The following is a 26,606-nucleotide window of genomic DNA, read 5'->3' as shown; positions in this document are numbered from 1 at the left end:
GTTTGAATTCCTAAAAGAGTGGTGCCTCTTTGTGCTTGTAGCCATAATTGCACTTGTACCGAACATATTTCCCGATATGAAATCATAAAAATGGTTTGGTCCGTTTCTGTCCTACCAACAATCCAAGTGGACCCTAGTCATAAAACATATCTTTCCGATCACTAAAAACACATTCAAATAGTAATTAACATAAGAAGCAGAAATAGGATAAATAGGGGCGGCAGTAGCTCAGGAGGTAGAGCGCTCGTCTTGGGATCAAGTGATCCCGGTTCGAATCCCGACTCGTCCGTGTTACATGTCGAAGTGTCCTTGGGTAAGACACTGAACCCCTAAGACCCCCAATAAGCAGGTTAGCGCCTTACATGGCTGCAAGGCCGCTATTGGGAAATGTGGAGCACATTGTAAAGCGCTTTGGGAAGTCATTGACTTGAAAAGCGCTATATAAATGCAGATCATTTTTTTCATAAGATGATATTACTGCGATTGGTTGGCAACCAGTTCAGGGTGTCCCCTGCCCACTGCCCGAAGATAGCTGGGATGGGCTCCAGCACCCCCGCAACTCTACTGAGGATATGCGGTACGGATAATGGATGGATGGATGAAGATGATATCACCAAAATAAAAGACACATTTATTATAAGCATTTACCATCAAGGCAGTCCCGTAATGATGGTTTGTGTGTGTGTGTGTGTGTGTGTGTGTGTGTGTGTGTGTGTGTGTGTGTGTGTGTGTGTGTGTGTGTCTACACTGCGGAGTAGTGGAACGGAGGGGGTGACTGTGATCGCATACCTGTCAACGTATACATTTTTCACATATTTTATTCCATTTTTTTATCATTTCACATGTTTTCTCAGGAAATTAAATGAAAAATTGTTAGACGAATTACTTCTTGCCCACATTACTCTGGATAATCTTGGTCACTGGTGGCAGACGACAACTTATCGCAAAGTGCTATTATTGTTGGGGTACTCTGCCTATTGGTCTTGATTTGAGTAAATCGGTGTTGTGTTTTTAAAGTATATCATCACTTAATAAATGGAATTGTAATCATTAACAAGGGGAGATTTAATACATAAGAACTTACTGTTCAATTAAAATCAAAGTTACTGTAACTCTGAATGAACATACACTCAAACCGTTTTTGGGGAACATTTTTTCTTATGTTTGACTGAAATAGTTTGCATCTACAAACTGGGACGAGCTGGCGTGAGCTGCAGTGAGTGGTATCTGGTGGGAGCTTCTGGAATTGCTCGCGACCAGCAAGATTTTTGTTCCAATTAAAACTCAAAAATCTCGTCTTTAGCGATGCTCTTGTAATTACCATTGTATTTTGATGAAGTACTTGTCATTTAATTGAGTTAATTATAAATCGGCTTATCTAACATTGCACCTTCTTTTTCCTTCAGTGCGTAGTTGGCCCCAGCTTATAATTGCACCAGCAGACTTCCACCAACACCTCCCTTTTTACCATGCATATCAACCAACTCATGCGCAGTTATGCATCATAAATATTGACACACGTGTCCAGCACGCAGGAGGGAGCGCTTTTGTCTGCAGTGTTGGAGGTAACGCAATTGCTTTTCCTGGTAACGACTACTGTAACATGCTATTGATCAAGTTTTGTAACTCAATTGTCATTACAGCATGGTGGATTTTCCACTGCTCCTTTTTAAAAGCAGAACATTGTCAGAACAATAGGAGGACACAGGTGCGTAACGTTTTCACACAAGCTTTTATTTTATCCTATATACATATATGGCCATTCACAACCTGGCTCCTCCTAACCTGTCCGACCTTCTCCAGGTGCACGTCCCCACTCGCTCCCTCAGATCCTCGTCCTCCCTCTGACTGTCAGTGCCCCCTGCCCACCTGAGCACCATGGGAGCCAGAGCCTTCAGTCGCGCTGCTCCCAAGCTTTGGAACAATCTACCTCCGGACCTCCAAAACTGCACACCTCTCTCCACTTTTAAGTCCCGTCTAAAAACACACCTGTTCAGGACTGCCTACAACACATAGCTTCTCCATTTCCTATGTTTTTATGATTTTATGTCTTGTTTTTATTTATTATTTCGCTTACAACTTTTTAAATTGTATTTTTTCATTGTCCGTACAGTGTCCTTGGGTGGCCTGAAAGGCGCTTTTAAATAAAATGCATTATTATTATTATTATTATTATTTATTATTATTATTAATTTACGGTAGTGGGGAAGTCATGCGCGTGAACACAAATAACCTTGATTTGGCAATTGCTGGGGGGAAGAAGTAAATCAGAAGTTCGGCGTGGAAAAAACAAGAGCCAGGAGGCGACGAGATCGATACCGGATACACGAGCAAACATTGGATAAATGGGGTCGATACTGGACAAAATAGGACGGCCAGGATCGATACCAGATACACAAGAAGATACCGGACAGACGGGGTCGATACCGGACAGGACGAGACAGCCAGATGGATACCAGATAAACAAGCAGATGCCGGACAGACGGGGTCGATACCGGACAAGACGGGACAGCCAGGATCGATACCAGATACATGAGCAGATACCGGACAGACGGGGTCGATACCAGACAGGACAAGACAGACGGGATCGATACCGGATACTGGAGACTGGAGTTGGATATCAGACAGGATGAGACAGACGGGATTGATACCGGATACTGGAGACTGGAGAAAGATATCAGACAGGACGAGATAGATGGGATCGATACCAGACATTGGGGACTGGAGTCAGATATTAGAAAGGACGAGATAGACGGGATCGATACCAGACACTAGGGACTGGAGTCACATATCAAACAGGACGAGATAGATGGGATCGATACCAGACATTGGGGACTGGAGTCAGATATTAGAAAGGACGAGATAGACGGGATCGATACCAGACACTAGGGACTGGAGTCACATATCAAACAGGACGAGATAGACGGGATCGATACCGGACAGAGTACACAAGCAGGATACAGCGTCAAAACACACGTCTTGCGGGTGCAGAGGTTCATTGACGGACTGACAAGGGGTGAGTGAGAGCACTGAGCTTAAATAGGAGGGAAGGCAATCAGGCAACAAGCCGCAGCTGGCGATAAATGGGCGGGGCCAAGTGAGGGCAATGGGCAATGTTCTATTCTCCTGAAATGTAACAACAAAAGGAACAACAAAAGCAATTGGGCAAAATTGAATAGAGAATTTACAGTAAAGTGATGCTGAATTTAGGTATTTTTATTTGTAAAATTATGTTTGCAATATACGACGCCCGGAGAAAAAGAAGAAAACATATTGGAAATTACCCAGAAATTAAAATGAAAATATTCAAGTGGTTTGAAGAAATAATGGATATGGAGTGTCACAACTGTTAGTTTCCAAGCTAAGAAAAATGAAGAACCCATCGTTTGCACAGATTTTTTGTGCATTTTTTCTTCTTGTTCTTTTATTACGTGGCTCTTTGTAAGCATTCTTAGGTGGTCAGCTTCAAAATTATGTCAAACTCAGATTGCTCCTGTGGCAGCAACTAGACTTTATGTTCTCAGGTGGGCCAGATCAGTAAAAACATGTAAACTTAAAATCTTAAGCTTTCCATGTTTATACAGTATTCTGTTTCGTCCTACATATTACAACACACAGACAAAAACATATTTTCATGTTTGGCATTGAATTCCTTGACTGGTTTATTTTAACAGTTGAGTGGATGCAGTTTTATACTTTCAGCAACTCACCACGCCATACATAAGTTGGAGCTGTGGGTTTTTTTTCTTTTTTTTTCAGGGCAGTGCGTGGGGAATAAGATTAGACTACAGAAAATCAAACTACTAGGTTGGACCTACTAGATTCAGTGCATATGGTTTATGGGAAGGCATGCTTTACTGCCCTCTAGCGTCCAGAAGGATCATTTGCCGTGCTTTTAATCTAAAATCATAACTTTTAACAGGAGCAACATACGGAATCAGTTCTTTTTTGACATCCTAATTTATGGCAAGCCAGATAAAATCATCCAAAGGGTCAGCATGCTTAAAATGCCTGTTATACACTGTAATTTGTAACTACATAAGATTTCAGGGTAAAGCGCTACTTTTGGGTGTCTGTAATTTGGGAGGAAATGAAATTACTTTTTAAGGGAAGTAACTGGTAACTGTAACTAATTACATTTTTCAGTAAAGAGCCCAACTTTCTCCTTAATTTATGCACAGAAATGCATTAAACATATCGACATATTTGTACAGGAGGAGAGAAATCTTTTTATATACTGTGTTGTGTGTGTGTGTGGCGCCTCTAGCGTCTGTGCGACGCAAGTGCAGCAGCAGTCACCTCGCAACCTCTGCGCCTCTCCTCTCCCAGTGCAGGACGGAGGAGGACAGAAGGAGGGAGGGGGAAGAGAGGGGGAAGAGAGAGAGAGTAAGAGAGTCTGAGATAGAGTGGCCACTGGGCACCTTGGCACTATCACCTAACTCTCACTCCACACTCACCATCCTCCATCCTGTCGCAAATTCAACGGCTGCTCTGCAGAGGAGAACCGGCGCCGGGCAGAGCCACGCGTGAGCAAGTGATGAGGTTGCGAGAGCGCGAGAGAGCAAAAAAGCAGTAGCGGCAACACTAGAAGAGGAGGACTTGCGGGTCGGAGGAAAAACTGCAGACGGCAAGCATTTGAATGAGGATGCATCCCCTCAGTCTCATCTTCCTGCTTGTCATGACAGCTGCCACGTCTTGCCAGGTAGGAAGCAACAACACTCGGATCGGACGTGCTTTCAACTTCACATGGCTGGCTTTTTCTGCGATGATGATGAAAGCGTGAAAGTTAAGGGGGAAAAACTGGTTCCATTCTTTGAATTGATGACAATGGATTTGCAGAGACGACAGATGTCAACAGTTGTGCTGGGGTGACTGTAGGTTTAGTTTCAAGCCAATAGTGCTCTTATACATCATGTAGGGCAAGTTGAATTGGTGCACTAAGGCATACCAGTCACCGTCAGCCAATTATCCCCATTATTAATGACTGCAATTCCCCTTATTAAGTGATAGAAAACCTCACAAGCACAGCCCTGCACCTATTTACTCACTGCAAAACAGGCTGTGTATAACAGGGGTCTCAAATTTGATTTTCTCTGGGCCCGCCAGACCATGGGTCTGAGTAATCTCATACAAAAAACATATCTTAAGGTGGGGACTCACAATAACATACCACGGGCCGAAAATGGTCCTTGTGCCACGAGTGTAAGACCCCTAATTTGGGAGCCATATTTATTTGTATAGCCCTTAAACACAAACCTTACCGGCCAAAGATGGCAACTAAAAGGAAGCTGTCTTCTCTCTAAAGGTTGGACCTATACTTCAGAAATTTCCACTTAACTAACGACAAATCAATTAAATAATCTCATTTACCCTATTTAAAAAACACATATTAGATTTAGCATTATATTTATTGTTATTGACAATGTGCGGTCCCTTCTCTAGATTTCTTCATTTTCCTCATGTTGAGGTCTTTGAGTTTTTTGCCCTCATGTAGGTTTTAGATCAGGGGATTTTGTAATAATAGTCTGTGGTTTGCAATAATCTGCGGTCTGTGTAGCCCTTTGAGACTCCTTGTGATTAAGGGCTATACACAGATAATTTGTGTTTAAACAAGTTTAATTATTTATTTTTACCAAATAAACAACGTACTTCTTACAGCATTTTTCTTAGTTATTTTCCATCTTGCTGTACATTTAGTGTTTGCATCAATTTAAATTATTTTTGCCGCATAAAAATTGTTGTATGGGGTACACAATTTTAAACTATCCAAAATGTGTAACGTTCAAGGAACACATACAAGTTTACAGGCGTGTGATTATTCGATTTCAAGCAATTAGTGCTCATGTTCATCCTTTTGGGGAAGTTGAATTAGTGCACGAAGGACACTCCGTTAGGTAACCTCAACCCATCACCGGACGTCTTTTATATGTTAAATTTGGGGGTAAATCTGTTTAGGTCTGTTTTAAGAATGATTTAATAATATATAAAACATGGAAAAAATAGACATCTAATGGTAGCCAATCCAATTTATTTAAAAAGAACAGTCATTGCAATGTTTTACGTCTTGGAAAAATACCTTTTTTCGACTTTCTATTCAACCAAATAAAGATGTATTTTTGGATAGAACCCTTGTGTAATTTTAAAGGGACAGTATGTATTATTCAATTGCTACATGCCACTGATTAGGTTCTTGGTTCAGTCGGGTATATATTGGGTAAGCGGTAGTAGTGGGCAGATCTCTGTACACAACACCCTCTCTCTCTCGCTCGGTGCAGTCTACACCAAAAGTAAATATGACAATATGCTTATAGTTTGTAGTATTTTGTGATATTTTACAGAAGAACTTGACTTGCACCTTGTTTTGGAGGCCATTATTTCAGACACAAATGACAGTAAATATGAGCCTCAAGACTCGTAAGTAACTGCTGGAGGAGGACACATTTTAAGTGGTATATTTTGATTTATATGGGGCACATTGATATTTGAAAGAGTTTATCAAATTATCAAATATCACACAGTGAAACAAAATGTGCTGAATATTTTTTGGGGGTCTGGAGAGCAGATTTGGCAGTTTTCTTGAATTGCGTCTTCAATTGTACGTTATTGCTCGCTCTCAAAAAAAGTTTAGAAATATTCTTGTTGGTTTCCGAGCCCTGCTGTATGTTGTAGTCCAACTAAAAAACGAGGGGTGCAAAGCACAAGGAATAATACAAACAACAAACACTCGAAGTTCCCAAAAAGTCCAGAGCTCGTTGTGCAAAACAATGAAGTCTTCATTCACACATCATGGCGATCCTGAGTAAAAAGCTTTTTAACCTCAATCATCATAAAAATTGTTTTGTGATTGTTGGACGGGGGTTTGTTAGCTCACAATGGCAGTCAACTTATGGCCTGTGGGTCAATCAATGTTCCCCAGAGAATGAGATGTAGCCCACATAAGATAAAATCACATCATTGCAGTATGTTAGCTACCCGTCGTTAAAAACAAAGAAAATCAGGTGGATCAACGTTTGGGAGATTTTGGAGTTTTAACCTAGTGTTTACTATGTTTGTGTACTGTAATGCTAAATGTAATTCACCCTGGTTATCCTGAAAGGGGGATACCACTTGTGAGGTCCCTTCTCCAGGTTTCTCTTTTTCTTCACGCTGAGGTTTTGAGTTGTTCCTTGCCCGCATGTTAGTTTAAGATCAGGTAATTGTGTCATTGTAATCCTGTGCAGTCCTTTGAGACATTTTTGTGATTAAGGGCTATATAAATAAATTTGACCTGACTTGACTTGACTTGACTAAAAATCCCAATCTCTTACTTAAACCAAGAATTCTAACACAATCTTTAAACAACAAAAATAATAATCATCATCATCATAATCTTAAATGGTCATTGCATAATATTTGACCTCTAGATGTTGCTGTATTGTGCATCCGAAAACGAGTTCTATAAAGGACAAGTGTGCATATAAACTATGGATACTCAAAGTGACCAAACCGCACCATTTTACTTCTATTTTTTTTATGCCCAGCTTTACAAAAGGTTTTTGGGGGTACATAGCAGCAAGATGGAAGATAGTCATATCAGCTCTTTCTAGATGAGTTCAATGTTATGTAAAATGAATACAAATTTCCCGACCTATGAGTATTTTCAAATATGCATGTTTATCCATGGAAAATCCATGGATTTTGATAATGAATGAGGTTTTTTTTTTCTTTACCACTACAAGGTGCTAAAATAGACAATTTTTCTTTGATAACCTATTAGTAGGTTAAAGAAATAGTCCATTACAATTGTTAGTATTATTTTAATTATTCCTTATTATCATTATTAATCGTAATTATATTATTTTTAAATCGTAATAATCTAGTGTCGATTTATTTAAAGGGACAGTGTATATTATTATGCACTGCCGAGTGTTAAAAAAATGTATATTGATTTAAACAATAGGTAAAAACCCATAAAATTACATAGAAAAGCAGAACCTTTTCAAGTACTAGTACTTCAAGAAAAATTAAAAACCTTGTGAAAAGCAAAAAACAAGATAAACTGCGCGGTTTGGTCACTTTGAGTATCTATAGTTTGTATTATTTTCCTTGTACTTTGAAGCATTTGTATTCAGTTGCACCAAACAATTCAAGTTGTCAAATATTACACAGAAACAGCCAAGTGTGTGCAGCCTAGTTTTGTCTAAGGTGACGTATGGCGATGTGACAGTTGTAAAGCCAAACGGTGGCACTGTAAAATATTTGACCCAGAAACACTTTGGAGTCAAGAGTGACGCATGTGAGCTGGAAAAACGAGGTTCATGCGGTCAACATGCACATTTTCCCACAAACTACAAATTGTCAGCCCGTCCGTTACACGACTGACAGTCAAGCAGGAGGGCAACTGGCGGAGTGGAGCTACTGCAACGTCAAAGACGTTAAGCACCACGGCTAGCGACAATTCACATCCGTTGAAAACAGTCTGTAGCAGTGGTCGGCAACCTTTTCTTTACAACAGACCAGTTCATCCATCCATCCCTTATCTGCACCGCTTATCCTCTGTAGACTCACGGGGGTGCTGGAGCCCATCCCAGCTCACTTCGCGCAGTGGGCATGGGACACCTTGAACTGGTTGCCAGCCAGTCGAAGGGCACACAGAGACAGACAACTCACTCGCTCATTCACACTTAGGGACAATTTGGAGCAGCCAATTACCAAGACATGCATGTTTTTGGAATGTGGGAGGAAACCGGAGTGCCTGGAGGAAACCCACGCAAGCACAGGGAGAACATCCAAACTCCACTCAGGAGGATTCAATCCCATGACCTCAGAACTCTGCCCCACACGCGTCAACCACTTCATTGTTTTTATATTTTTTCATTTTACATCTCCAAGGGAGGCATTAAACATGTTTTAAATAATGATGGGATGATAATATTAACAACAATGATTACATTTACAATGATAAAAATATTAATAAAAATAATAATAATAATGAACGAAAATCCTCTGTGTAGTTAACAGGAATCTCAAGATCAGTGGTTCTCAACTGGTATGACTTATGATTTACAGGAATGGTTGCGTACATAAATAATCATTATTTTTATTGTACAACCTGACCCCATCACTGCCACCACGGAACCTTATTAGTGAACTGCCGATTTAAAGATTTCAGTGTGTAATACTTAGCAACATGGAGTACTGAAATGTTCATTCATTGTTTTGAACAATGCAATAATAACAGTACAGTATATTAATGAATACAATTGCAATCTTAACCAATACTGATAATTCATAAGAGTTCCTTATTTGGACTCAGTGTTTTAAATATTGCATCATCGTTGCTATGGGCCAATTATGGTTCTGTTCTTTGTTTTCCACACCGTTTTTTAACATTAAATATTTAATTAAAAAAAGAGGGTGCTTGGAGGAGGGTGTTAAGAAGGGATGGATTTTTTTTTTATTTGAGAGCACTTCTCCCGGGCTTCCTGGCAAGTTCAAAATCCATTAACGTCCCCTCGCCTTATTTTGGGTGTCCACTGAAGTTTAACCTTAATAAATAGTCATTTTAAAACATATTTGTCCATCCAGTAGGTTGTAAGGGCCTTTGCCATAGTTTTTCTTGTGACAATGTACAAGAAGAAATTTGTGATCCTCTGATTTTGTTTTCAGCTCAAATTAAAACTCTTGTAAACTCTCTTGTTTTTGCTAGGTTTGTTAGCATTTCTTGCAAATGTTTCTTGTGAGTGGTCTTGGCTATTTCATACGATCATTTTAGCATGTATTATTAGGTTAATGGAAGTTAATCATTGGATATCACTCGTATTTTTGCACAAACGTTTCTAAAGGGCTTTTAGCTAAGAAAGGAAAAACTGAATTGTGATATATACTGTATCTGTAAAACATTTCAATTTACTTTAAAACGCTATACTGTATTATTTGACTCTGGGGCCCAACTTCAATTTGATTTGAAAACATAAACTAATGGAAAAAATGACTAGGAAATAGATTTGTATCAGTGTGCAAGTCAGGAATGAACTTGAAGAGTGAAAAGAGCCTCTTCTTCCCATTGGCCCTGAGGATATCTCTTAAGAATCCACACAAGGCAAATTAATCCCGTTGATCTTTTCAAGCGTGACCACCGTGAGAGTAATTTCACTTAACAACCTGTGATTACATTTATATTGGATTAAATATGGTTTAATCCATTGCAAGGTTATGTGGTGTGGAACTACTTGTATAGTGTTCGCACTGTAATTGTGTGACATTTGGGAATTGCACGGCCGTCATGCTGTATACGTGCACATCTCATGTACATTACGTATTCTCGTGACCTTTTCTCAACTGCAAGGGTAGCGAGTAATTGGTTTTACAATATTTTGTGTATGTGTTTATATATGTATTTATATATACATATATATATATATATATATATATATATATATATATATATACATATTATATATATTATTATTATAATTATTATTTATTTTATTTCAATTATTTATTTATTTATATTTATACATGCATATATCAGTCGGATCACTCAGTCAGATCAGGAGGCTCCTACCTAAATGAACGGCCTGGAGAGGAGTGTGCCGCCAGGCTATACTTGCCCAAGGCACCACGGGAAGTGGTGCCCTATTGACCCTGGTTGTTAAAGGGACAGTGTGTTTTATTTTTATTATTATTTTATTTTTTTCTCTTTTTTTCATTTTTGCTTCTGTTTTTTTCTTTTTTTATTTGACCCTTTTTAATGTTTTTTTTTCATAATTTTCTCACTTTTTTCCCCTTTTCTTCTTTCTTTAATAGCCTCTGTTTTCCTTTTTACGTTTTTCTTTCATTGCAAAAAAATGAGAGAAAATAATGTTGTGTTTTGATCACTTTGAGTCTTTGTAGTTTGTATTCTTCCTTGTGCTTTTTAGCCCATTTCCGTTGCACAAAGACATCCAGAGATATCTAGAGGTAAAATAGTACACACTATAGACCGTGAATCATGAATAAAGATATATCAACATACATATACCTCTATATACGTTTAAATATATAATGTTATAAGAAATAATACATGTTGAATAAGGATAAAGAATAGAAGACAATAGAACAAAATAAGGTAGAATCTGCATAGCATTCAGCCAATTAATGCTAAAAATGGCCTTAAGGGACAATTTGTTGTAAATGGCTTCATTAATTATTCAAACTGCTGAATGAGAATGCAACGCCACCCATCTCAGGCCCCATTGCGCTAAAATAATAAAGAATTGATATCTTCTTTTGATGCGCGGTCACAGAGGTGCCACCCAACTGTAATGACGATACACCCCCACGCCCCCACCTGCATATTTTCTGGTGCAGTTCCAAATGAAATATTTAGAGTGCTTTAATGAGACAGATGCACTTGTTCATTCGCTGCATGTGCTCGTTAAGTACCCATTAAGCCCCTCGGGCCTTCGCTGATATTGACAGACACCTGCTTGGCACAGATACTTTGTGTACGCAATGGATTCTTGCGGCGGCCATAACATCTACTACATGTTTAAGGCGACTACATTTTTAGGGTAATGTAGTCAAATTTGCACGTGGGGAAAATTGACAAGATAAGATTGCTGTTTCTCCCTTGCAGGATTGGGCCAGGTGTCACTGGGAAAATGACAAACCTAATCGTTCATAGAAACGTATAATGTATGAAATCGGGTAATGCCTTTCCTTGAATTATGAATTTAAAAGTTGAGATTTTATAAGAAAATGCATGTACAGTAATCTCTTGCTGTATTGTGGTTTACTCATCGCGGATATGCTACTTTGCGTTAGGGTTGGGAGTTCGGGTTTATGGTTTAGGCTTTATGGTTTTGGGTTAGGGTTGGGGATTAGGGTAAGGGCAAGCGGGTTAGAGTAAGGGTTAGGGTTAAAGGGTTAGGGTTCAGAATTTATGGTTAGCGTTAGGGGTATGGTTAAGGGGCAAGAGTAAGGCTTAGGGTTAAACAGGTTAAGGTTTGTGTATTGTGTTCTACATTCTGAACAGTCACCCTGCCCCTTTTCTGCCTGTCATCCTTCTCGCCATTTATGCTGCTGTATGAGTTTTCCACATACATAAAACAGCTTGACAAACCTACATTAAAAATGCACGCATATTTTTGACTTTCAAGTTTCTTTAAAAGCCACCATGGATCCACAAAAGCAGCAAAAGGCAGGGGAAGATGCTTCCTATCGCCAACAAATTGGACTTCTCGACCCGCTAAACTTGATCCAGAGCCACCCCTATTGGCTCCCTGATGTTTTTTTTTTTAAATGTTTGAGAATAGGAAAATATATATAGGTTCTGAAGGACAAAACCAGAAGGTAAATGCACTTTTTCATTACGTCCACATGATGGCTGCAAAGTATCATGAAAAGAAAAGTGATCGTGTCCTTAATCCGTACAGTTGTGCAATAAAACGGCAAGATTCCATCCATTATCTGGACAACGTATCCACAGCAGGGTAGCGGGGGTGCTGGAGTCCATCCCAGCTAACTTCGAGCAATGGGCAGGAGACACCCTGATCCGATTAAAAACGGCAAGATTATTTTTTAAATTATAATTTGACAGTACAGAAGTTATTTAGAAAAAAAAGTTTATAAAGTGCATTACTTATGTTTTTGGTAATAAAATATTTAACCTCCAAATCGGTGTTGTTCTTGAATAATCAATCAATGAATAAATGAAGGTTTCTACTTACCAGGTTTTGACCATTGTTGGACATTTTTGGAACACAACTACCGTGAAAAAGGAGGGATACTGTCCATAGTTCAGAGGCAAGATAAATTTAGAGATAGCGTACAGTCAATAAAAGTGTTTACTGTAAAGTGCTTTTAATCTAGGGGAGGAAAAATCAACTGTATTTGTCAATTCCGGAAAATGTTCCATTATGATTTGTGAGGCGTGTAAGGCTTTTGCTCGGTTTGGTTATTTCATCCTAACTTTTTGGGGAAATGGATCAGCAGAAATCAGAGATGTCGATCATACACACTATATATATTTCCAGATATGGCGCTGCTGTTGTTTTTATAAAATTCATTTTGTGTGTGTGTGTGTGTGTGTGTGTGTGTGTGTGTGTGTGTGTGTGTGTGTGTGTGTGTGTGTGTGTGTGTGTGTGTGTGTGTGTGTGTGTGTGTGTGTGTGTGTCGGACACCGAAAGTAAAATGAATCCAGCGCAGTCTGGCGTGTAACTAACAGGCTCTTTTGCAATGCGTTAATGTAAAAGATAAATTTGTGAAATATCGTAAACGCCCCTTTATTATGTGAGTAAATAAGTGCTACGTATGTGCTGTCGGCTTAGTGCATTTCGAGCTTGCGTATACTGAATGCAGCAAAAATGCACTTACGGGTAAGCACGTTGGGACGACTAATATCTTCTAATTACAATGTACAGTGTTTTGCATAGGCATATACCCCAACGCCCACCCTTCAGGAAGAAAATACTGAATATTTTTAATTCAAAAGCAATGATTTTCCACATTATTAGAGCAACATTACAAATCTATATCTACGAGGATTGTGTGCCCATTTAAACTATTGAATCATATATAGAGTATTTATGACAGGCAATGCCACAGCTTTGAAGTCACTCCCACAATGCATTGTAAACGAGACAGGAGTTCAGTGCAAACAAATAGGTGCTCTATTTACTCACAGAAAGGCAGACTATGTTTTTAACTAATTTAAACTTTAAACTTTTTTATGTAATCAACTTCAAAGTCAAGCTACACAGAATCACTAAAAAATAACTTTACATAACAATAAAATAACACTATTCCGTGCTACAAAAAATAAATAAAATACATTTTAACTATTTAGAATTCAATTTTGAACCGATGTTAACTGAAACCAAACAGAACCTTTAAAAATGTTCAAAAATGTAAATTAAAATGTGTAAAACAAAACTGAATATCGGCATTTAGAAACACTAAGTGCCCAAGCTTTGAGGGACTAATTTGTTTTTTTTTTGTCAGTGTCAGTGGTAAAGAATGCACTCTGCTTGGAGCCAATGATATAATTAAAATTAGTCCAAATTGGGATCATTTTCTTGCTTTGACTCGTGTTTTATATCTTTTTCTTTTTTTTTTTGCCTTCTGTTATTGTACTCTCTCTCCCCTCTTTGACCCATCCTTATCTCATGTGTGCTGTTCCGCTCATTCTCCTTCTCTGCTCAGCGAGCTAATTAGCGCAGCGACAGAGACGAAACCAATCAACGAATTAACGATTTTTTTTTTAAACTACATGTTTTAAAAATATTTTAATTAACTGAGCATATATTTATTTTCTCAAAAAATTGATTATATTTTTTAATAATACACGTTTATAAGACTTAGACAAATTAAACCCTGGCGGCCCACCAGAGACTTTTGATGGTATGGGAAACACTGTTGTGTTGTTTCCCCCATAACCTTGCCTAAGTTCTATGATAAATCATGTAACGTTAACTTGCACTGTCCCAAGTGAGAAAGGTCCTGTCCAAAACCAACAAGGCAAGGTTGATGGATGCCACTGCAAACTCCAAAGTGCAGCACGCCCGAGACGCTAATTGCTTGTCATCTTCCAGCCAGACTCTTGCGTACATAATTAGCTGGATTTGGCAACAAATTTGCAGCCGTTCTTATGAGTTATGATAAACAAAAGGTTTGAGGAGTCACAGCGTTTAAGGGCTGATTGAGTAGTTTTGTTCTTCCCAGATGGCGCTAATGAACAGAAAAACTCATCCAAGCTTCCTTTACAACTGCAGAGGAAAATAATGAGCAAAATGCTAGGTTACGAATGGAAAATTTACTCTTAACATTGTGGACAGCGTTCATTTCTAGAATACCTGAAAAGAGAACAAGAGTAAAATTGAATAACCCACGCCAAAAATAAATTGCCATGTAATGTTACTCATTTAAGTAAGTATCATTTTTTTCTTATCTAAAAATATTTGTATTTTTTTTCCAGTAACATTAAAAATAAATCCTTCTAAAAATGTCACAAAATATCAGACAAACGATATTTTTTCTCATTTAAAAAATATGTTCTACCAAATTATTTTTAAAAAATACTTCAAATGAACAAAGCAATCTTACGTGTACTGGATGAGATAACAATTTATTTTTTGCAAGCCGAAGACAAATGACCTTATTGGTAGAAACATTTTCTTACTTTGCGTGTAATTTTTTTGTAACTCGTTTTTGTAGTAAAATGATAAAATGTATCCTTAAAATAATGATTTTTTTTTTCTAGTACATAATTGTGGGATGGTTTTTGCTCTTTTGAAATATCTTCTGGTCCATAAATGTGTTATCTCAACCAGCAATGTATGATGCATTCCCTAACTCATAACAAAGCTTTTTTCAAAAGTTGTTCTGCTGTCAGTTTTCAGAATCCAGGACAAGAAATGAAAGACAACTGAAATCTCAGGATAAAGCATTTTCCATCATACAAACTTGATTCCCCAAAACAATGAGAAGAAAAATGGTGCAGTTTGGTCACATTCAGTCTCCTTAGTTTGTCATCTTCCTTGTGCTATGTAGCAGTACCTTTCAATTGCAATAAACAATACAGCAACATCTTGTGGACTAATACTGCATATACAGTGCCTCTTTAATGTTCACTTAGTTTGTTTTATTAGATAAACAAGACAATACATCTTAAAACAAGTACAAACATGGTATCTCAAATGACCCGCATATTTAAAAGACCTAATATTTTGCAGTGACGTTGCTCTCACAGTTTTCCAAATGCATTCACCTCAGTCTTGGTTGTCATCACAATTTAAGCAATGCAATCTACTTGCATGATTTACACACAATGTTTCTTCGGGACCAGAACAACTTGACGTGGTTGATAGAATAATGGATTCTGGTGTTTACCAGAAGATCCTTAAGGAGAACATCCGGCCCTCAGTTTTTGTCCTCAAACCGAAGCCTTCTTGGATCATGCAGCAGGACAACAATCCGAAACACGCTAGCAAATTCACCTCTGAATAACTAGAAAAAAAATAATAATAAGTTTGGCCAAGTCAAAGTCTGGATTTAAAGCCAATTAAGAGGTTGTGGCGTTACCTTAAACAGGCAGCTCATGCCAGGAAACCTTGCAATATGGCATATTTCAAACAATTTTGCAAACAACAGTGGTCCAAAATTCCTCCACAGGGTTGTGAAAGACTCATTACCAATTATCATGAATGTTTAAATTTCTAGTACAGCTGCCAAAGATGTTCCAACTCGCTATGTGTTTCAGGATTTTTTTGTACCTTAATACATGGAATTAACATTTCAAAACTGCATTTTGTATTTCCTCGGGTGCGCAATATTTGAATTGGTTGGACGATCCGAAACCTTTGTGATTGATAAACACAAAAAACACAGAAATCAGGAAGGAGGCAATCACTTTTTACGGCACTGTAAATGGACAATGAGCACTAACGGAGCCGAGATTTGGAAACTAATGACGCTGAGATGAAAACTGCCATATCAGGATCAGACGGCTCACCACAAAACAAATATCTGTTATTAGTCTACGAGACTCGATGCTCAACTTTGATCCCAAAATTTTATAAGATGAGCAATTCAACGACACAACCGGAGTCAGTCGGATTGCACTTGAAGTTTACTAGCAAGGCGCGAGCTCCAAGAGGTTTTTACTGACTTGGCAGATGGTTCAGAGGCAGTTGTGCTGAGAGGAGACCACAATGCTGCTTTGATAGCGTTTTGAAATTTCCCAAATGGCCTAAACAGTTTTGTAACATTTCCTATTAGTGTCACTGACTTGTTTGTTTTTCAGACAGTGAGGTGCAGTCAGGGGAGGCTGGTGAGGAATCATAAAAATTATAAAAGATAAATCACATTAAATGTTTATATTTATTCAGTGTTATAGTTCTTGCTCATTTACGTCAATACTGTTGAATTTTCTTCCCATTATATGAATAATATTATCAATACAACAAGTATTTAATGTATTACTCTGCCGAGTGTCTGCAGATGCAGAGTGAGGCCTCCCTCATGGCAGAGGGCGGTAGTGAGGCCAAGGATTTGGCGCCCACCTCAGCCCCAAACAATAGAATTTGTGATACTATTCGCAAGCTAACAGGAAGACAAGCTATCCAGTGTTTTTTGTTTTGTTCTTGTTGTGTGGGCTTTATGTATAAAGGAGGGTTACCTGTTTTAAAGGAGCAGCGCATAGGTTTAATATATAATGTTAAAGGGACATTGTGTATTATTTAACACCTCCCAGTGGTTAAAAAATACTGATTTGAATTATAAGCAAAAATACATAAACTATCATTTAACCCTTATGTTGTATTAGTCTCCAGTGAGCTGTTTCAAGGTTATAAAAAAGCAATAACAGATGTGTCTGAAGGGCCATAAAATCGAAATACAATGGGTATAAATGGTCATAAACACATGTAATGGTTGTTAGAGTGTAGTATTAACTCTATTGAGCAATACTTCCTTCATTCTGGGGGTCAGGACTGAGTTAAACCCCTGGTCAAAATGGACATGCTAACAACAGTTAGTGGTGCCAATTCCTGATTAAATGATATATATGAATCATTATTATCTATAAAATTACGTAATTATTGTTTTTTATGTACAATTTCTCTTTAATATTTTGGGTACAAACTTATTTTAGTAAATGGCTATTTTAAAGCAGTTTTAGGGGGTCATTTATATGTAATGTAGGCATATGTGCGAGGACATACATTTTTGAAGTCGTTTTGTTTTCTGGTCATGTAGTTTTTTTTTTAAAAAGGGCAAAATATTCCACTATAACTGCATTAAACTGACGCATACCTTCATTTGATGAGTTTGAAAAGTGGATTTTGGGAAGTCTTCATTGACTTGAAAAGCGCTATATAAATGCAGACCATTTACCATTTGATTTGGGTCGCAGATTGTCATTGTATTGGTGGGTACTCAAGTAAGACCAGTTGAGAAGCAATGATTTAAGGTGAGACAATAAAATAAATTCCATGCTAGTGTTTATTGATTGCTTTCTTGATCTTCCAATCAAATGACGAATACAATGTAGGTTCATATTTCTTAAAATCGGAGTGAGCCTAACCAGACCTGAGTCAAACCGCACGTCGCTGATTTTAGGTGTTTTGGATGTGTTGAGGGGAGTTAGCTGGGCTACAGAACTGCCCACTCCCTCCACGGACCATTTGTGCACCAACGGATAATGGCGTCGCATTTTGTCTCCGTCTTGGCGGCGAGATTGCTTGGTAGCCTGTGATTTAAAATGATGATGATGATGATGATGACATACAGAGATGGAAAATACAATTTAAAACAAGATTCTTTTTGAGGTACTAGGATTTTGAATGTTGGGATTTGTGTGGCTGTTGTTTTTTTATTTACAGCTAGAAAATTCTTGTTTGTATAAATACAAACCGTCTCAAATTATGTTGCCACCCGAACCATGAAAACCAAAACATAAAAACGTGGCAACAATCATCTTATATTTTAAAACATTTAGATTACATTGGGGCAGCACAGAGGGGCAGTGGTTAGCGCATGTGTGGCACAGTTCTGAAGTCATGAGATCGAACCTCCTGTGTGGAGTTTGCATGTTCTCCCCATTCTTGCGTGCGTCTCCTCCGGGCACTCCGGTTTCCTTCCACATTCCAAGAACATGCATGTCAGGTTAATTGGCCTGTCCAAATTGTCCCTAGGTGTGAATAAGCGAGCAAATTGTCTGTAGCTGTGTGCCCTGCGACTGGCTGGCAACCAGTTCAGGGTGTCCCCTGCCCACTGCCCGAAGATAGCTGGGATGGGTTCCAGCACCCCTGCAACCCTACTGAGGATAAGCAGTGCAGATAATGGATGGATGGAAGGATGGATAGATTACCGTAAATTCCGGATTATAGAGCTCACCTGATTATAAGCTGCACCCACCATTTTTTAGATGATCTGCTGCTTTTGTTCTTACACAAGCAAGGGTGGGGGGAATTTTTAAGGGTTATTGTTCTATCTTCGTTATTCATTAGCCATTGTCCGTCGTCGGTCAGTTCATAATACGCTACAAAACCTAGGAGCCGGGACACTTACTCTCAGCCAAAAGGCCAAGCTAAGGTCCTAGCCCCAAAGCCTTGCTGGGGTTTTTTGGGGTTTTTAAGGGTTATTGATCTATCTTCGTTATTCATTATCCGTTATCAGTCAGTTCTTAATACGCTACAAAGCCTAGGAGCCGGGACACTTACTCTCAGCCAAAAGGCCAAGCTAAGGTCCTAGCCCTATAGCCTTGCTGGGGTTTGGGGTTTTTAAGGGTTATTGATCTATCTTCGTTATTCATTATCCATTATCCGTTATCGGTCAGTTCATAATACGCTACAAAGCCTAGGAGCCGGGACACTTACTCTCAGCCAAAAGGCCAAGCTAAGGTCCTAGCCCTAAAGCCTTGCTGCGATCATTGCGAATGCACCGTTCCCGGAGGTACTGCTATACCGGGCCGATGCGTGGAGTGGACAGAGCAAGCTCATATTCCATCTCCGAAATGCAAAAATCAAAGATAGTGACTTCATAGAAGTACACAAGGCTAAGCTAAGGATCTAGCATCAAAGCCTTGCAAAAGGCCAAGTTAAGGTCCTGGCATTAAAGCCTTTTTTTGGTTTGAACAAATTTATTGACACTAAAAACAGAAAACAATCATGACAATCTCAACAGCAATTAAGCACATTCACAATATTATATTCCAATATTACGTTTTTAACAGCAAACACAAAGTGAGGTTTGAACAAACCTTCTCGAAAATCAAACATATTCACAATTTCATTATATAACATCTTTGTTAGTGTCAATAGATCCGTCCAGGCCAAAGCCTGCTTTTTTGGTTTGAACAAATTTATTGACACTAAAAACAGAAAACAATCATGACAATCTCAACAGCAATTAAGCACATTCACAATATTATATTCCAATATTACGTTTTTAACAGCAAACACAAAGTGAGGTTTGAACAAACCTTCTCGAAAATCAAACATATTCACAATTTCATTATATAACATCTTTGTTAGTGTCAATAGATCCGTCCAGGCCAAAGTCGATTGCTGCGATCAGTTCATAAATCTAGAGTTACAGTTGGCATCGTAAGTGGAAAATGATACCCGTAATTAACGTATGATGCAGACTTGTAAAGTCCGGGTCCCGTTGAAAGTAATCCAAGGAAACAAAATGTATATTTCCAAAGTTAAGGGTGGGAAAAATATATATCCACTATTGTCCGCTGCAACAACAGACGGATCTACCGGTAACTCAGCTTTACCCCAATTCCCATCAGCCCGCGTGTGCTCCGCCCCTTCTTTTTGATTCGTCCGTAGAACACATAACAAAATAAACCTCTAAAATAAATACATTACAAAAATATACAGTTGCAAATACATATTATACATTGTTACACATATTTACGAAGAAAGACGGTACACCGAGAGAGTTTTCAAAGCTTTAATAATAATAATATAACTTTCATCCCAAACCGTGCCTGTGAAAGGTACCACCACGCTAGTAGGATCACGCTCGCAATCTATCAAACGTGCCTGTTAAAAAATAAGCATCCCGTAAATGTGAAATTCAATCGTCACGTCATATTGTCAAATATAAAAAAATTGTGAATATGCTTGATGGCTGTGTTTTGCTGCTGTTGGTGTCAGTGGATTTGTTCAGACCGAGGACAATCGACTTTGGCCTGGACGGATCTATTGACACTAACAAAGATGTTATATAATAAAATTGTGAATATGTTTGATTTTCGAGAAGGTTTGTTCAAACCTCACTTTGTGTTTGCTGTTAAAAACGTAATATTGGAATATAATATTGTGAATGTGCTTAATTGCTGTTGAGATTGTCATGATTGTTTTCTGTTTTTAGTGTCAATAAATTTGTTCAAACCAAAAAAAATCACGGAAGATCGTCCGCAACTTCCCCCTCATAACTATCGCCGTCAAGGGCGTCTTCCTCATTATCGTTTCATTTCATTTATCGGAACGTACCTTAACTTTTCAGACAGTATATGCTTAAACTTAGAGGTTGCAGTCTTTCTTGGCGCCCATATTCTACTGGTCTTAATCTTCCCTTTTATACTCTAGCGCCGCTGGTGGCCGATAAGAAAAATTCCATAAATTGTCCGCTTCACTGAATAAGCCGAACATTTGGGAAAAAAGTAGCGGCTTATAGTCCGTAATTTACGGTACATTGTAAAAGTAAGAGGTACTCATGCGTTTATGGCATTGTATGAATTTGATCATTGTCATGATTGCCGATTGGGCGCAGCTTGAGGCGGCTTAGTTGGCACAAATCCCCGGACAGCTGATTGATGGACACTCTCTTTTTAAACCCCCGGCTTCCTCTTGGAGGCCATCAGATCGTTATGCGAACTGTTGCCTTCAGCTCAGTAAGCCCTTTCGTCCAACTCCGTTTTTGCCCTGCTTTATTCTGCCTGATCTTTGTTGCCAACCTGTTTCTGGACCTGACTACGCCCCGTTCTGCCTGCCTGTTACCTGACCTGTTTTGCCCTGTTACCTGCCTACCTCCTGCTACAGACCTCGCTTACGAACTCGACGCCTTCTTTGATCTCTAGTCCCGGCCAACGACTTGCTATTCCCTCCTGTCTCCGATCCTCCTCGCTCGACACAGAAGTGCCACTTCCGCATTCCCGCCACCTGCTACCCGTGTTCGTTGATCCGCGGATCGTGGAAGCAAGCCTTTCTCTCTTTCTTATTAATAAAAACTGAGAAAACTAGCGCTATTGCGTCCCGTCTCTGTTTCTGGTCTGTGACAATCATAAAATAGCTGTATACTTTTTTTTACACCTGTGAAAACCATAACCTAATATCAAAGAGAAACACATTTTATTAATAAGTGGATGTCAATACCATTTGTTGGTATTGGTGGCAATTACAATATTTTTTTGGGTAGCCATACTTGCCCTAAAAGCCCCTACCAATACCAACCTCAACTAACAACTAACAACAGCTCTCTTTTCTCACTCTTTTTTCTCAAATTCTTTCTCTGTCTCTCTCTCTCTTTCCCTATCCTTCACTTGGTTTTTCCTTTTTTTTTTCTTTAATTCACTCTTCTCCCTCTTTTTTCTCTCTCTCTCTCTCTCTAGTCTACTGGTCCGGCCAATGTACGTTCTTTTCTACCAAGTGGTCGCTAAAATAAGTTTGACACCACTGACCTAGAGACTTGCTTCTTTTTGTGAAATACTCATATATTCATAGCGTGTCGGATTAAATTGCCAAGCAGGCTACGTCCAGGCCACGGTCTTTATGTTTAACATGGCTGGTTAAACAAACGCCACCCTCAAGTCACATTTGCCTTTGGTGCTTGTCTTTTCTCTCCACCCAATGAAGTGATTTTGGCAACTCAAGCAGTGTCCATGATTGAGTCTTTAGTCATTCTAAGCCACAAACTGTCCACAACATCCCTGGGGGGGTGCGTAGGCTCTGTACGACCTCTGTCGCGTCGTTTTTTGTTTCGTAGAAAACCCTCCAGCCCTGTTGCCCTCACATGACCGTGTTGACAGGGGTCGAGCTCCTATTTTGCCATTCCAAAGGTCTGCCGTGGAGAACGTTCTTCGTAATCCTGTGTCATGCACAGAAATGCAACCTTCTTACCAGCACAGTTTTTATTATAACTAAATGCTCATCTTCTCATGTTACTTGTGCACTCAGCTGTCAAGTGTGTGGTCGGGTGAGACGAATATGATCCTGATATCACATTCTTAAGACCCTTTCCTCATTTATTCCCTTTCCTTCTGTGCCAGCGTCTGCCTGAGGGCACACGCCTCTCAGACGTCCATGTCTGTGACTCTAAGCAAAGGTGACATTCCTCAGACCCCCACACCCACCAACTAGGGATACCCTAGCTCACGGACGTTTGCAGCCTAAAATAGCGCACATACATGGCTCATCCCCGATGTCTTCTGCTAACAAATCGAAAAGCATGCCAGCAATGGTCACATGGAATGAATAACAAGGTTGTTACATTGGGGGCTGGCACACTATGTTCTATTTAAAGGACAACAAGTATGCATAAGCAATCAGGACTGTTCGGTAAAACCTATAAAATCATTGGTTTTATTTGGGTGGCACGGTGTGTTCATGGTTATCTCATCAGCAACACAGTTCATAAGTTCAGGCTTCAATTCCAACTAACGGCCTCCCTCTCCCTGTGTCCGTGTGGATTTCCTCAGGGTACTCCGGGTTCCTCCCACATTTTCAAAAACATGCATGGCGGGTTGATTGACAGGTTTCAGGTGGTCCCTAGGTATGAGTAAGTGGATAAATTGTCTTTCTCTGCGTGCCCTGCCACTGACTGGCAACCGGTTTGTGGTGTTCCCTGCCCATTGCCTGAAGTCACCTAAAATGGGTTCCAGCACCCCGCGATCTTAGTGAAGGAACTGGATGGATGACTTGCATTATATAAATTGAACATACTTTGAAATATCAACTAAGGTCTAAAGACAACCATTAATTAGGAGGAAATACTGTTACTTGCAATTGAAACGTCTCATTCGAAACATTCTTTCGACGGTGGTTGGCAGACAATCCATTTTTGACGTATTGTTGTCAAGTTCATTCAGTCTTTAAATGGGAGACCTGCAAAAGAGATTGCAGGGAGGCCAGTTTGTTATTTTGACTAATATGTACTGTTTACATCATTGTAACTATCAGTCAATATTATAGCTGTTCTTTGATCTCCTCACTCATTAGGGCAGAGCTGCTTTTTGGAGCTTGTTTTAAAGAAAAGGAAAGGGCGAGTGGGCTGAGGGCTTTTGACATATTTTGAATTTAGCATTGTAATGTTTTTTTTAACACTCCCATCAGGGTCTCCTTGCAAGTTCAAAATGATGTTATGTCTTCTCTCCTTTTTTTGAGTGTCTACTAAACTTATCACTTGTCCAAAAAGTTCTGACGTTGGACAGCCATCTTCTCCAACTGTCACCGAAACTGACTTCACACAATCTCTTGTTAGCACCAAGGTCCATTCTCCCCCTGTGTGCGAATTCTCTCGCTTCGCATAATGCTTTGCTTGATTAGTTTTAGAAATCCCTTCTCCTCAACAAAAACAAACAAACAAACAAAACAACACAAAGACAAGTGTTGTAACTTAAAAATCCAGTTAAACCTACAATGTAGTTTAGTCTCTACTGTTGTATGCACAGGAGGTTAGAATATTCGCCACACAGTTTACAGTTTCCCAAGGATATGAGTGAGAAAAGTTGTTTCTTGTTATGTCCTAAGAATAGTTTCCCTTTTGGTGACCCTGAGGACAGCATAAAAAGAAAACAGATCCATACATTTCAGAAGCCTCGTTTTGTGCAGGTTTTGTGTTTTCACGGCTATTCACTCTGTATGATGTAAGGAAAAGGTCACCAGCTACTGAAAATAATCAAATGGTGTTTATGGCCAATGTTTTCTGACTTCAAAAGGGGTTTGATTGGAACAGTAACACTAGGAAGATGTCAACAGAAGTGAAAAGATGGACCATGCCTCAACAGCAATCCATCTTGTGTTGGACCATAAACACCGCTGAACAAAGTGGCTAATCAAACCTTATTAAATATTCTCCAGGTTTAAAGTCTGCTCGGGAACAACTATGGCAGATTCCACAAATTCCCTAAAAAGCTTTGAGAGCTTTCAAGGCCCAGTAAGGACAGCTTGCTGAAAGCACAATTTGATGCATCAAATTCAAACACTTATTTTTCCTCGTGCAGACTTTTTTGGGCCACTGCTGCATGCGGCACCTCCTGTCCACACTTGTGTGCGACCTTGCCTTTCCTACACCATGAATCTTTTATGAGGGCCAGCGTTGTGGGTTTCTGACGAGGAGATTGGAATATAAATATGCTGTTGTGCCTAAAGCTTCTATTGTGCACGCTCTTGAAAGACTTGGCCAGATTGCTGCTAATTGAACATTGCATAACAGAAGACATATTATCAAAGAGTCCAGACACAAACGTTACCTTGCTCAATAACATAGCCAATCTAAAATCCTGTTTCTATTACCCTGAGTTTTGCGCAATATGCAAGTTCGAGCCTTCACAAAAAAAGTATTTAACGCATGCCAGTGTTTCTTTTAAATGGAAAGATACAGTGGCAGCCATTTTGACTCATTGTTGAAGCTCTGCACAAAATGTAGTTTTTTAGTTATTTAGGCATTGGACATATCTAAAAGAAAACTTCATCCTGATTTCTAGCTTTAAACATTGTTTCCTAAAAACACTTAAACTTTGCTAAGTTTCTTGAAAATACTCATTTCCAAGAAAACTTCTGAGAAAAACAGCTACTGTATTTGTCAAACGATGTATTTCAAGCATAAGCTTTCACTTCAATGGTCACACCACAATATTTAAACCAATGGTTTTCAATCTTCCTCAAGCCAACTTCAAGTTAATTTCTTGTTTCTAATAACCGCAAAGGGCACCCAGCTTTATATGCATTTCTAAAATAACAACTCATCTCTTCATTACTATGTTGTTACTCTGTTTTTTTTACCAGGTTACTGATTGGAAGTAGAGTTTAATGGACTCTGTCAACACTAAAATCATTTTAGTAAAAAATCCTAATGACCCAGCAACGGTGAGCTATTTTTATAACAGTTACTCTGAATCTAACGCTGTCCTCAGAGGGCATGTGTTTACCACGGCGACCCCTGATCCAAACAAAAGTTTCAGAAACACAAGGGCAAATTGCCTGCAATTTTATTGCAAGAACACTGAACTTATGCAAAAATGATGCATGGACTTTGCAAGCACTTTTCCGCGCCCGATGTTTCCAGTGACGCGATCACATGATTTCGGCCACCATGGCGATCGCGCTGACCACAAAAGGCCATCCTTTTCTTTACCCTTATGATGGACAAGAAACTTTCAACAGTTTTTTTAGAAACAATATTTGATTCTCTCTCACACTCCCTCACTACATACTCACTACATATGGGGCTGCCTACACACGTCAATCACTGGATACAGGAAGCAACACTAGGAAGTTGGGCCTGGCTAGATTTGTGGACAAAGATCTGATTAATGCCGCTCTAATGATAATTTGTTATACTGAAACAATTCCCAGAGACTGGACACTTACTTGTGTGCTGTGCCAAACTATTTAGAATATACATATTTAAGAAATAATAAGTTTAATAAACACATTTTTATGTTTTGGCACTCAGGGATTATGCTTCTGAAAACATATTTATACATCATGACTGAATAAGTTAAAATTGTTGAAGGACCAAAAGAAGATAAAAAACAAATTTAGTCTTTTCACAAAAAAAAGTCTTAATCGGTGCATGGCAGAGGTCTGTTGTCCCTGTTGTTTGTGGCCGCCACTTTCCTCATTTAAATAAGAAATGTTATTATTGTCGTTCTTTTCTTTTTTTGGCCACTTTTGAATTTTTATGCTCTCAGCCAGGAAACCTCGCTACAATTGGAAATACATAGTTGTCAAAATTATGTAACGTCTATTCTTTTTTGCAACTAACTTTCTTGGGAACACAGCTAATGGCAACGTTTTCACTTGAGAGTTGATTGCCTTTTGCTTGACCACCCTCTATCGTTGAATGGCATAACTGAGCAAAAGCTAATGAGCAATTTTTCTTCCTTTCTGAGTCATCTCAATATTCTT

At 39.0% G+C, this 26,606-nt stretch overlaps 1 protein-coding gene and 1 pseudogene across 1 annotated transcript in view; one reads left to right on the top strand and one right to left on the bottom strand.

Annotated features, from left to right (window-relative positions):
* The first annotated feature begins 4,349 nt into the window (after positions 1-4,349).
* Positions 4,350-26,606, top strand: part of olfm2a (olfactomedin 2a) — a 110,337-nt gene continuing 88,080 nt past the window's right edge. Inside the window, exon 1 of the mRNA XM_088330457.1 lies at positions 4,350-4,702. Within this exon, the coding sequence (XP_088186583.1) occupies positions 4,640-4,702 (63 nt within the window). The 5' untranslated portion in view covers positions 4,350-4,639. The remainder of the gene's footprint in view (positions 4,703-26,606) is intronic.
* Positions 19,395-19,565, bottom strand: LOC148373944 (U2 spliceosomal RNA; annotated as a pseudogene).

The sequence above is a fragment of the Urocampus carinirostris genome, chromosome 1, assembly GCF_059441175.1.
Source record: "Urocampus carinirostris isolate Australia breed hairy pipefish chromosome 1, RoL_Ucar_1.0, whole genome shotgun sequence".
NCBI lineage: Eukaryota > Metazoa > Chordata > Actinopteri > Syngnathiformes > Syngnathidae > Urocampus > Urocampus carinirostris.
This window is presented reverse-complemented; position numbering and strand designations above follow the sequence as displayed.